Here is a 13,506-nt window from a genome sequence, read left to right on the forward strand (position 1 = left end):
GAGGTCGACCAGGTTTAACAGGCCTGATCTCCCTTTGACAATAACATGCTGTGTGGGCTCAAGCATTTCGATGTTGCCAATGTTCCTAATGTCCTTGATATTGTCTTCCATGCCCTTGCAGAGCAGGCTAGTTAGGCTGATGTGCATAATATTGGCTGGGTCAGTCAATTGCTCCACCTTTGTGTATAGGGATGACAGTGGCTATCTTCTGTGCAGATGGGATGACACCGGTCCTCAGGCTGTTGTTGACCACAGTGTGGAATGGATCTGAAAGCCCTTGCCTGTGTTCATGTAGGATGCAGGCAGGGATGGTATCAGGTCTATGGAGATGTCTGTGTGTTGCCATTGACAAAGCCAAGGAATCTTTGTGATTTCATGTTCAGGTGGCATAGGTCATGCAGACTATGGTTGGGTATTTGATGTCACCCAGGAACAGGGTACATGATTGAATCCTGACAGATTCCAGCAGGTCCCAATAGGTGTGGTGGGTGTCTGTAATCATAATTGAAGGCCTGTAGCTAGCATTGATTTGAGTAGGTGTTTTGTCAACTGTTAACTGCACTCGGGATGTCACCCGTACATCATACTGTTTGCCAGCCTGGAGGTGTGTATGCTAATGTTCATCACTCCACCTCCTGTGGCTTTGCAGCCCTCCATTTGGGGTCTAAATGTATGATGGGATGAGTGACCTGGCAAGGTTGGTGTGCTATCCACAGCTACAAAGCAGGTGTCAGTGACTGCACAAATGTCGGCATCCTACACGCCAGGGTACGCTTGCATTGACATGGGTTTCATGGCAAGATGGCTAGCTCCTGTTAGAGCAAGACATCTGCAAAAGGCACACACCAGTGGTGGGCAAAGGCCAGTAAATAGTGTCATTTTATGAATCTAGCTGAAACATACTTAGTTGCCAGCAAAGACAGTGTCGCATTCACAGGTCTTCTCTGCAAAATATGATATCTGACAATCAAATGTATGCTAATATGTTATGACTTCAGTCTTTAATGGGTTGCCAGTGATGTGCCAGACAATACACAACTGTCTGAGGCATTGACTACAAATATGAAGCAGACATGTGGTTAGTCTGCAAAACTCTGGACAGTTGTCAGATATGATCTCAGTACATCACATACAGTTCAGCACACACATCTGCACCTGTTGTGCAGTATGCACATACCCCATATACGTCTCTTTACATTTATAAGACAAGCATATGCATCAGAGTAGTATTCATATGTGACATATGAATAATTACAACATCCCAGGTAGCTGGCCTAGTAGTGACACACTCAGTACTTGACGACACACCAGTAGTAGTCAGTACATGAGCTGACCTTTGCTGGAGTGACTCAGGGTCCAGAGATGTGCTCCATGTCAGTGTTGACAGGGCAGATGAGAATGGCCATAGGTGCTGGACAGCAGCATGCGAGTCCAGCAGGCCTTGTTGCAGCCTAGTGTTTAATGTCCCATTTGACATCATTGCATCTCCCCTTTCTGCATTCCATTACAAGCTTACATGATTGACATACCTGTTATATTGCTGAAGAGTTTCCGCACAATAATGCAAGTGGTTAGGTTTGTGTATTCGCAGTCTGTCTTTGTGTAGATGGGTTGAGACCTGTGTTGCATAGGCAGTAGCTTACCTTTTGTAGATACTGCTTATGAGCAGGTGATGGCCTGTGCACCAGTTGGTGTCTCCCATTTGCTACTTGCATCCAGAGCAGCTGTGTTGTCTTTCCATTTGCCAATGCCATAGCAACACAGTGCTATAATTACATCCTTCATGCAGGCCTTGCCCATTTTCCTTGCCTGTGTGGGGGACATTATGGAGGTGTGAGGGCTACAGCTTCACAGACAGTAGGTGAGAATACCTCTCAGGACAGGACTTGTGGAGACAACCCAACAACATGGGGGACAAAGCTCCAGAATTGGGTAAAGATTGTAAGTCAGTAGTGCTGTTATACACATAGAGGGTTGCTAGATTAACAGGGTTCATCTGGACATGCATTTTATGCGTGACTTGATGTCTGACAGTGATATGTCTCGGACATACCTCTCAACTGTCTTGATGTCCACAGACTGCCCAGAGGTTTGCCTGTTACATTTGGTCTGTTCTTCAGATGTCTGATTTTGTGGAATCAGTTGGATAATGTGTGGATTGTAATCAGTAACTGTTGGCATCCATTGGTGTTTCACGCATCATATCCTTCAGGGATGTTATGTTACAACAAAGCCTGTGACACCAGCAACTGTTTCAGTTTGTAACATCATTACGTGAGATATGTCCCTCTTTCTGGCCCCCTGGCCCCAAAGTATGTCATGATTTGTCCAGATGTCTTGCAGTAAGAGGTATGGGATATCATTATTTAATGACTGCACTCCAGGTATTATGACATTGGCTTAGCAGACCCCTGGAAGTCGTATGTGGCAATGGCCATGAATATGGTCTCACACCCTGGACATTCTGTGGAAATCTGAACATATGAGAGTTATACATGTCTGGCCATTGTGAACAGACTGCCAAAATTGTGCAGCAGTGTTGTGTGTAGATGTTTGTCGGGCTGAGTAGGGAGAGTAGCAGATGTGTGTGTCATAGATCCTTTTTCTATCTGACTGTGCATGCTGCTACGGCTGCTGGTGGCCTGTCAGGTGTGTATGTTTGTAGGGGAAGACTGAGAAATGTCCTGTAACACCTCAGGATTCCCAGTACACTGTGAGTTGGGCCAGTATATGTTGGTGTCGTTTTTGACTGGCAATTAGGATATTTTGTTCAAACAGTCGTTCTACCCTACAGTTCATTTGGGGTACTGGTATGTTGATGTGACTGTGGTGGAAATGGTTGTGGGTGGACATGTTTGCACAAATATCTGCTTTTCCCTATAGTTTCATCCCTGTAGTGCATGATATATTTGGATATACATGGGTAATTCCCCAGAGCTGATGTGGGGTAGTTTTGTGTTGGTCTTACTGTGGTTCAGAAGCTGCTGGGTGACATGGTTGACATGGATTTTTTCCATTCTGTTACATGACTGCAGTTATACCTCTCCAATGTCCAGATGTCTAGACACCGTCCAGATGCGTGGCTCGTATGTTTGGTCTGTTGCCCTTAACAATTGTGGGTTTCAGAGAAATGACTGGGATGATGTGAACATTGACATCAGTAATTAATGACATTCATTTGTGTTTCAGACCTGGAGTCTATCTGGAATTGTATGTTAAAGCAAACCATGCCACTCTAGCAGACTTTTGCATGTATGACAGCCATATTTCAAAGATGTCACTATTGTTTGCCTTTATCCCTCCACTTTGTCAAGCTTTTTGCAGATGTCTTACAGTAAGAGGTTGGTTATCTGTCTCTCTCTCTCTCTCTCTCTATTCTCTCTCTATATATACTTATATATATATATATATATATATATATATATATATGTAGGAATATGTCTATACACACACACACACACACACACATATATATATATATATATATATATATATATATATATATTTATGTCTATATACAGAGGTATATATATATATATATATATATATATATATATATATATATATATATATATTTGTCTATATATAGATATGTATATATATATAGAGATATGTATATATATATATATATATATATATATATATATATTCTATATTATATATTGGTATCCTTATATACATGTATATGAATACTACAATTATATAAATTCCCCTTATGTTAAATGTGTTCTGCATGATATGTTTGTAAAAACATTACAAATTTCTACAGCAGGTGTAAGTGGGTTTGCACAGTGGAGCTAAGTGATGCCAACAGACGTTTAAGCCCTGTTAGCTTTGCTTAGCACCACTTTCTCCCATGCTAATTTTCATTAAAGAAAAGAAAAGAGGGTGATAGGAAAGTGGTGAAATGGGGGCAAGCCGGGGGTAAAACATTAGGAAAAGCAGCTAGGGATGTGCAGGATGAGTGTAGGAAAGGACCATAGCTCTACATTTCTTCTGCAACAACAGCTGTGAATAATGTGTAGAATTTGGAATTTACAGCCTCACACCCCAAAAGGAGGGGTGTAGGCAACAGACATTTGCAGAATAATCAGTGGGTTGATTGATTAGTTTCACTATACATGGGGGCAAAATGTAGAGCTATGTATGGAGCAATTTTTTTTTGCGGGACAGATGCCCTTATTTTTAAGGTGAGAGTGGGATGTTGGGGAAGGGCTGTGGGTATGTTTGGGGAGGTAGGTTGGGTAAGATAGGTTGCATTTGCAGACCGACAAGACAGCAGACAGGGGCGTGGTATATGACACATGAGGGGTTAAACACTTTTGATGGGGAGGGTGGTTGGCAATCCGAAGCCCATGAGCCCCCAAATGGATACAGTGGGACTGAGGACCCCACCCATGGGCAGTAACCACTGCACCTTCATGGCCACAAGTTGGCTGTGCTGGGGGCTGGACAGGAGGGGCTGACTGCCCCTCAAGGTGCACCAGGTGGTCCTCAGTCTGGTGCAGCTGCCCACCAAATTCTGCTCAGATGGCGTTGCGCACCAAACCCTGGAACTGACTCTGGGTGACAGGCTCCTGTCCCCTCCAACTCCTGGGGGGGACAGGCCCCGTCACCTGAGGTGGTTCCACCCAAAGGTGGTGCAGGACCAATGGACGAGGATGTCCTGGGTTGGATCCCAGACTTGCTGGCACCTGGTGCCATGGCCAGATGAGGTGGCACAGGTGGATCCTCCAGGATCTGCCTTCCCAAACATGCTATGGTGTTGAGGTTTTACAAAATATGTTGGTTAGTCATGCACAACACATTTCCATATTAGTTATAACAGCATGCATAGGTGTTCCAGTAAACCCCATAAAACAGATTTGAAACAGTTGCATAGCAAACAGAACACATGCATAAATGGAACAACAGTATGCATTGTTACAGCATGCCAGTAACATTGATGGCAGCAGGCCACCAACAATGGTATATGAAAAAGATATGTTAAAATGCAACCAGTCAAATATATGAACAGTAGTAGAACACAAGTCGCAACATTAGGTTTGGAGAACAGCATACCCGTAGTATATGATCAATAATTATTGATGCAGGTAAGGGGTGGGGGGAGAGATAAAAAGTCCATTAACAACTGTTTATGCTTCTTTTTTCCACAACAGTACTGCTCAGTACTCTATGGGTCTGCCCTCACTTTACATCTACCTGTGGCCCACAGCTTCTGTAGCACAAACATACCTTTTAAACTGTCAGCCTGGAATGGTGTGGGGCAAACTGTGACAACTTTGGATACATGACTAGAGGGGACTTGTACATGTCATGTCATTGTTACACATCTGGTACAGAAGGGGTATCCTGAACTGCTGTTATTTGTGTGTGCTACTGCCATACTTCATCTGGTTTCCTATCTGTGCCCAGGAGTATTGGCAGCAGTGAACACTAGCTGTGACAGCATGACATTTGAGAGACATGTATTGGGAAGAGTGCATGTTGTATGTACCTATTCTGCTGTCATTTTCAGGCATGTGGTGGGACAGTTGAACAGTTGTACACACTTTATTAGTATACCCTTCATACAGCTACTACTAACATTTCCTTACCTGTAAAACCTGTGGAGAAAATGTCTGTTAACACTACATGACTGTTTTTACATTTATTCCTGATTCTTTGTGTGTAGGTATGCACACAACTTAGTACCACTCCCTGGATTCAAACCATGTGTGGGTATGCAAAATTAACAACTAAGCTATTTCACATCACACTGAGCTACTGGGGAACTGCTACTTCTTGTTTCATTGGTTTCTGCCTAATAGTCTCTTGTTTAGACAGTCTGAACTTGTAATCCTGTGATGCATGCATGACAAATAGTGTACTGTGCATTTATCCTTTGGATTACTACAATCTGAAAAGCAAAGGTTTACACAAGGCAATGCTGCATGGAACACACTTTGATACATCACACATTACTATTCAGGGTTCAGAGCTTAGTGCAGTATATATTTCACATTTCATTTATGTCTTGTTTTATAGCGCCACCATCTACAATTTTTCTTAACAGCTGGTTCACAGAACAACCTCAGTTAATGTATGCTGTCACAGCCATATTTGCTGTGAAGAACCTGTATACATTATGTATGTCTATAACAACATACCAGACTAAACAAACAGTTTTTGGTAGGAATCTTTATTACATATCAATATTAGTTGGACAAACTTTATTCAGTTAACACAGTAACAGTATACCTACTAGCAGTAAATAATGTACTCCTTCTTAGTTATTTGCACAATATACTGCAGACTAGATTTGTACTCACCAGCCTGTCAGCGCACCCTCAGCAGTCGGTCGGCATGGGCTTCAACATTACTAGGCCTCTCTGCTGCAACTCTAGGGGAGAAAAACTGACATTATTCATACTTGTCTATCACATTCTTAGGCTATTATTTGCTACAAACTACTTGATAGTGATATTTACTCACTATTGGAGCATTCCATGCCCATGCATCTTGGATCCACTGGGCCAAGAGCATCCTCTTTCTCCGCTTTAGGTCAGCATTGTGGTGCCGTACCTGCTCACTAGTCCGGGGGATCCCACTAGCACTGGTGAGATCACTTGTGAGACAGTCCCAGGCATTCGCTTTGTATTTTGAGCTCTCTTACTGACTCTGCAGCAGTCTCTCGTCATGGTTTTCTACAAGGAGTCCAGCCATGACCCTGGACTCCTGAATGCCCCTGCCCTGCACCCGAAAGCATGCTCCTTCATCTACACCCACCATAGTACCTGCACAGATGAACTATAACAGATTCTGACAGTATTCCTGCCTCCGCCATTTAAATAAGGCAATATTCCTGCCCTTTGCTGTCATTGGACCATTTTGAAAATGTTAAGCTGTGCTAAGCAGTGTGCAAATCCAATAAGCTGAGTTGAATAGTGCTTAAAAGGGTGTATGCTGAGCACTGTTTAACAGTGCGCAAATCTGCTGAGCTACCTGCTGCTTAGCATTCACATCTAAGCAATGCTTAAACCTGCTGAGCATTGCTAACCATTGCTCACTTTTCATTTTTAAAAAAAATCAGAATAATGACTTAATTTAGTAAGTGTATATAATTTACTTTACATGCCATCCCTCTGTGTGCTTTCATTACATTAGCAAGCTATGTGACTATTCTGTATGGGACACTTGTGTAAACATGGGTGGTTTCACTTGTTATATGCACTCACACTTCCATTTTACACCAGCTACACTACCCTGGTTGATAAAAATCAATTACGACATAAGTTAAGATGAAATTAATCATTTTAACACTGCTTTCCCATGTATAAATAAATTGCCTGTCTAGGTACTTGAACCATTAATGCTTGCATGCAAAGTCGGGACTCTAACCATTACACTATCTCATTTTGGGGATTCTAGCTGTACATTTTTATTTATCTCCTATGGGATGTTTAAGCAATGCTGAGCAGAGGGCCGTAACGCACACACCCACTCAGCTACACTTAAACATTCCTTATTACGGAAATATATATATATTATTTCTGGCCTTCTGCAGCTTTCTTGCTCTAAGAGTTTGACAGGTTTGTGAGGCAGGCATCTGGGCATTCTGCAGAAACCTGTACAGTTGACGGCTATGGCTGTATGGCACTTCAATGCATTTCCTTACTGATCTACTAGCTATTTCAGTGTCTGCAGACACTGACATAGCTATTTTATTAGCTGCAAGTATCCACTGACACTGACTGTACTTGCAAAGGGCCGTACGGCACTTGTACAGTGCATGGTCTGTGTGACAGAACCTGTCACACACCTCCTGCATTGTTTCTTGCTCCCCTAGCTATTTCAGTGTCCATGGGCACTGAAAAGCTCATTTAATTTAGTTTCAGTGTCCACGGACACTGAAATACTGTTTGAAAGTGCTGTACAGCACGTTCTAAGTGCAGGGGGTGTGTTCAATGTCTGCGCACTACTTAAACATGCCCTCTGCACTCGTTCACTGTTTTTGTCCATTTAGCCTTAACAGCAGCGCGTCTTCATGAATATGCAAGGCACGCTGCTGTTAAAGCTAAGGCTACACAGACACAAACCACTCCATGCAGGAATAGCACTATTCCTGCACAGAGTTTATTGAATCCAGGGGAACGGCTTTTAAAATTATTTAAATATGCCTTATCAGTCACAGATTGCCAATATCACACCTCAGATAAATGGTGTAGCCTGGTGCTGCAGTTAAGAGTCTGAACAGAAACAAGGCTTTCACACAGCTTTCAGATGCAAATGAATGAGAAAACTCCACTCTCATTAGTGTATTTTTTTCGTATTACAGTTGTCTTTCCTTTTAATCAAAATGAGTGCCACAAAGAAAGAAAGAAAATACTTTCATCTTACTCTCCTAATTTTCTGTCAGTATTTGATTTTTCATTTTCTATAAAATGCATTTTCTGGTGTTTTATGAAAGCTATTTTGTTGCATTGTATAGTGTTTGGTTGAGATAAGTCAGTATGCCTGGGGAGGGGAAAAATTAAAATCAGAAGACTGTTAACAGTATTAAAAACTGAAAACAACTGAAATCAGCTCAGCTCATATAACATCTATTAGAGTGGTCAGGTTTCTCACCCTTGAGCACTGAACTACAGTTGTTACTTTGTAAATAGCAATTAACTCGGCTATATTTTCAAGCCTATCATTCAAACAGTCTTTAAAATGCTGTGTCAGAGATGGCCACTAATAAAAATTAAAGTAAGCAAACTAATGGAAAATACGAGTTGATACTAACAGTCAAAAATAAGTAGTCATAGTACTGTTGTAAGCTGATGAGAGAGAGAACCATGGTACATGATCCTCTCATCAGAGTTTTTTTTCCTCCTTCCCTCTAAAATGACATCAAGTAGATGAAGGGCATTGACTGTTGAAACAAAATCATGAAGCGTAACAGTCCCCTTTCAGGCCATTTTTGGATATAACAAGTTAGAAAAGAGTAATAACCTCCTGTTGTGATACAGAGACATTAGTGATGTAGGAATGTTCAAGATATGCTGAAAATGTTTTTCAGTTTTGAGTGTGGCTTTCCTTTAAGAATGTACAAAACATGCTTGATATGCTAGGTACAGACTTCGCTGCTTTTTTTTTTTCATTTTAATGACGTGTACCGTGAGTCTCCACAGTGCCTTTTTAGTTTTGCAGTATTTCCTATTGACATGGAATACACATGAATGAATGTCAGTCTAACATGTTTTTCCTTGTTGCTGAATTTTAAATTCATAAGTGTATGTATAGACCTTTGCTGATGGCTGCTTTAAAATACGTCCCTGAAATGGAAGTATGCTAATAGTAGCATTGTGCACATTTTGGGAATCTTCTAGCAGTAATACTCCAAGCAATGCATCTTCTACAGAGGACTGATAATACATGCTGTTGGTTTCCAGTGTGAGTCACTGAAGAATTTATTAGAATAGCAGTATTTATACTGAGTGTAATCTTTTGGAGGAATGGGTTGCTTGTAGCAAACATAGCACAATGGTCAAGTTTTTAGGTGTGTTACTCTGTTAAACCAGTTACGTTTCTGAGATTACTGCATTTGTGCTAAGAGACTTTAGTGGGGTGTATGTACATTGTACTAAAAAAGTGCTGTGATCCATTTTCACTTCAATAAATATGCATACACATTTTAACCTAACATTAATAACTGGGCATTTTTCTTTCCTATCTGTCGAATTTACTTATGTATTTTAAAAGAGGTAATTAAAAATGCCAGTAAGTTTAATGATCCAATACCAACATTTTATTTCAAGGAATTATTTTGCCAGAAGTAATACAAATCTTAAAAGCTGACATAAGCATAAAGCCATATTTGTTTTTTCTGTTTACTGTCACAATGAATAATAAACATGTTTTTTTCTTAAAGTTAACTTGATCAACTGTTTTTTTTTTTCTTAACAGGTGGTTTCACCAAGGTCCAAATCCATACAATGGGTCTCAGGACTGGTTGTACTCAGGAGGCTACTGGGACAGAAACTACACAAATTTACCCAATATATATTAATAAGCTCATCAAATAAGTCACCTTGTTTATTTATTTCTGGCAACTTTTGATTTTTTTTTTCATGAAGTGAATTTTGTACCATTGCCTCTTGCTAGGAGGTGGCTTTCAGCTGCAATTTTGTTCATTCCGATTCCACAGTTAATGAACTTGTAAAGAAAGTCTTAATTGTTTTTAAGACATGAATAGCAATAGTTTAAAATGAATAGCACGTTGAGATATGGTGTTTTTGACACTGTTAGATGTAGGCTGAAGTTTCCTTCTGTGCTGTGGTGTGCACTGCCACAGAGGAAAACAAAGTTTTTCTTGAATCCCAGAACAAAAAGACTGTAGAGTCTGTTAGACAAAGCAGACCTTTTCAAGATCATAACTTTGACCACTGCTCAAATTATATATTTATTATCATAGAAGAATGTATCAACTATGACAGTTTCATTAGTAGTACAGTATGAAGATGTATTTTCTTACAAACAAGCATGATGATTGTATCTCCTCCCTCTGACAAACATTTATGTTTCATAAATTTCCAGAAACGCACATGCTGTTTTTTAAAGAATTATATTTCTTAACGTAGTTTTCAGTAATGTAATGATAAGCTCATATGTAATATTTAAAGTGTGATACAAATGCACTTTTTAAAAAAAACAGATAAACAAATTAGGTTATTTTGGTATAACTACATTGTTCTTTTCCTTGCAATGTTTTGTGTTTAAATTGGATTTGTAAGACAGTTTACTTTATAAAAAGAGAAATTAATACTTATTTCAGGAAATGGAAAGCCATGGGATAACCCTAAACACTGAGCCTGATTTTGCAAGCTGTAGCCCTCAGTCTTTAAAAAGTCCTGTGATTACATGTAAATTGCACTATTAATCTCTGTTGCTGAATCCTTGTACATGACATTGGAAGAGAACAACAAAATAACCAAGTTCAAGTGATATAGTTTTGTGAAAGAAGATGCACATTTTTTGGCATGCTGTCCGTGCCTTGTTGAATGACTTTAAAACTCATTTTGTTATAATGTGACTTCACCTGTGATAATGCTCTTTCTGAGGACCTGTTGTACAGATCTTGTATGGTTTGCCCTTTGTATATGGGATATGTTATTATAAGAAATCTTAGAAATAATAATGTTTATTTATTAAAAGAAAAAATAGTATTGTATAAAGCAGCTATTTTTCACTTAATGAAGTTTTTAACTACTGTCTTAGTGCTGTTGAGAGGTTTCCACTGTATTAGAATCATACGTAGTAAGCCACTGCTAAATAAAGACTTTATATAGCAGACACTTTTTAAGTCATCTTTTTTTTAAAAACTAATTATTGAAACAGTTGCAATGTAATTGCTGCATTTGGCAGTTTTCTGCTTTCTGTGTCTCTGTTTCTCTCACTCTCAGCCCTTGTAATTTCACATTCCAGCATTTGTGGTCTATACAGTTTGCTGTCCTCTAGTGTTCTACACATCACTTCTAGGCTTTATATAGGCTCGTAGGACATTATAGGTTAACAGCTTAAAAGCCCTTACAAGCCTAGCCAATATAACCTGATTTTATCCAATGTTATGGCCCTTAGGGGCAAGAGGATGGCATGAGTTTATGCTTATGCCTTGAATGTTTTACAGACTGTTCCTGTCCAGAATGGACATGGGCATTACCCCAGGTGTGAATTTGTAATTCCCCATCCATTGATCCAAATTGCATTTGAAGAGGACCAGGGAAGAACTCTGCTTAAAGGGACAATATTTTGAGACACATGTTTGTCTCCAATATGTTCGTTTGAGTCGCTGACTAAGTTTAGATCCCATATATCCATATTCATTAAGGATATCCACACCTCCAGGCTAGATGCGCAGCATAATGCATCCGAGGTTGTCCAAGTGCAACTAACTCTGGGCAAAACTGCAATCCAAATTGTAGTTGCTACAGATCTGCCACCATGCCCCAGGATTCCCACTCCTCTTTTCTTGATATACTGGAAAATATTAGGGTTCAACCAAATACCCTAATAATGGGCGATTTCAACTACCCCACCATTAAGTGGGAAAACTACTCATGTACCATCTTCTTCGCTCAGCACTTTCTGGAACTCATAAATTCCAGTGCCCTGGATCAACTTATTCACACCCCCACCAGGGGCAGCAATATCCTAGACCTAGTCATTACCAACATGAGTGACAGGTGTTCCACACCTGAAGTTAACTCCTCGTTGGTCAGATCTGACCATAAGCTAATCACCCTAGATATCCACATCCCGCCCCCACCCACCATTAAGGAAACCACAGTAAAAAATTTCTCCAAAGCCAACTTCATGCTTCTTAAGACAGAAGTGGTGAACTTCATGACACCCATGCAGATGGACAATACAGTTACGACTGCTGAATCCTACATAAATGCACTCTATAAGCACTTACAAGAGTGCATGGATCGTGCTATCCCAAACAGAACCAAGACGCTATCCTCCAAAAAAAGGAAGCCAATCTAGTGGTCCCCTGCCATAAACACACTCTACAACAGAAGGAAGAAACTGTTGCAAAAGAGAGTAAAATCCCTTGAGTGGAGGAGCTCCCTGGTCAGCCTCAGTAAGAAGATGAGATCCCTTATAAGATCCTGCAAAGCTAGCTACGAAAACAAAATCACCACTGATTCTAAGGGCAAGCACAAAGCAGTCTATAGCTATGTCAAGAATCTCAATGGCAACACCCAGATCTGCTCTGATTTACAGTACAACGGCCTGAAAATTTCAGAACCAACTGATATTGCCGACATCCTGGCAGACAGGTTCAGTGCTAACTTTACTCCCCCCCACCCCTTAAAGGGCCCATATCTATATAGGAAGAATGCAGAGTCCCTGTAATCACATCTATGCAGGTAAAAGCTGCACTCTGTAAAACCAAAAACACAGCATCCATGTGACCGGATAACATCCCAGGCTGCGTTTTACATGAACTTCAGAATGAACTGGCTCCCCACCTAAGCACCATGTTCAGTCATAGTCTCACGTCAGGCTTTGTGCCCACTGAATAGCGCACAGCAACAGTTATCCCACTCCACAAAGGGGGAGCCACCACTGATCCTGGGAAATATCGCCCTATTAGCCTGACGAGCCTGGTCTGCAAGGCCATGGAATGTATCATCATAGAACTCCTAAACAAAGACATTGGTAATCTCCAAACTCTGGACCCCACCCAGTTTGGGTTTTAGAGATCAACCTTCTGAACCCGATTGATTTCTTTGAGGCAGTCACCAAAGCCGTAGACAAGGGTAAGGTGGGTTCACACAGCCTATCTTAACCTCGCCAAGGCTTTTGACACCATCCCCCATTCTGGAATTATAGCTAAACTCACTAAACTAGGTATAAATCCCTACGTCACAAGATGGGTTGCCAACTAGCTCACTGACAGAACCCACGCTGTAAAAGTTGCAGACTCCAAATCTGACTTCAAACCAATGACAAGTGGAGTACCACAGGGTTCAGTCC

At 40.7% G+C, this 13,506-nt stretch overlaps 1 protein-coding gene across 1 annotated transcript in view; it reads left to right on the forward strand.

Moving 5' to 3' along the window:
- The window catches only part of OSBPL1A (oxysterol binding protein like 1A), a gene marked incomplete in the record, with an annotated part of 2,690,541 nt that extends 2,679,225 nt beyond the window's left edge, over nt 1-11,316 (forward strand). Inside the window, 1 exon segment of the mRNA XM_044065352.1 lies at nt 9,931-11,316. Coding sequence (XP_043921287.1) covers nt 9,931-10,033 — 103 coding nt within the window.
- Between the last annotated feature and the right edge of the window lie 2,190 nt (nt 11,317-13,506).

This window comes from Protopterus annectens, chromosome 3.part0, assembly GCF_019279795.1.
Source record: "Protopterus annectens isolate FY-2018-M chromosome 3.part0, PAN1.0, whole genome shotgun sequence".
NCBI lineage: Eukaryota > Metazoa > Chordata > Ceratodontiformes > Protopteridae > Protopterus > Protopterus annectens.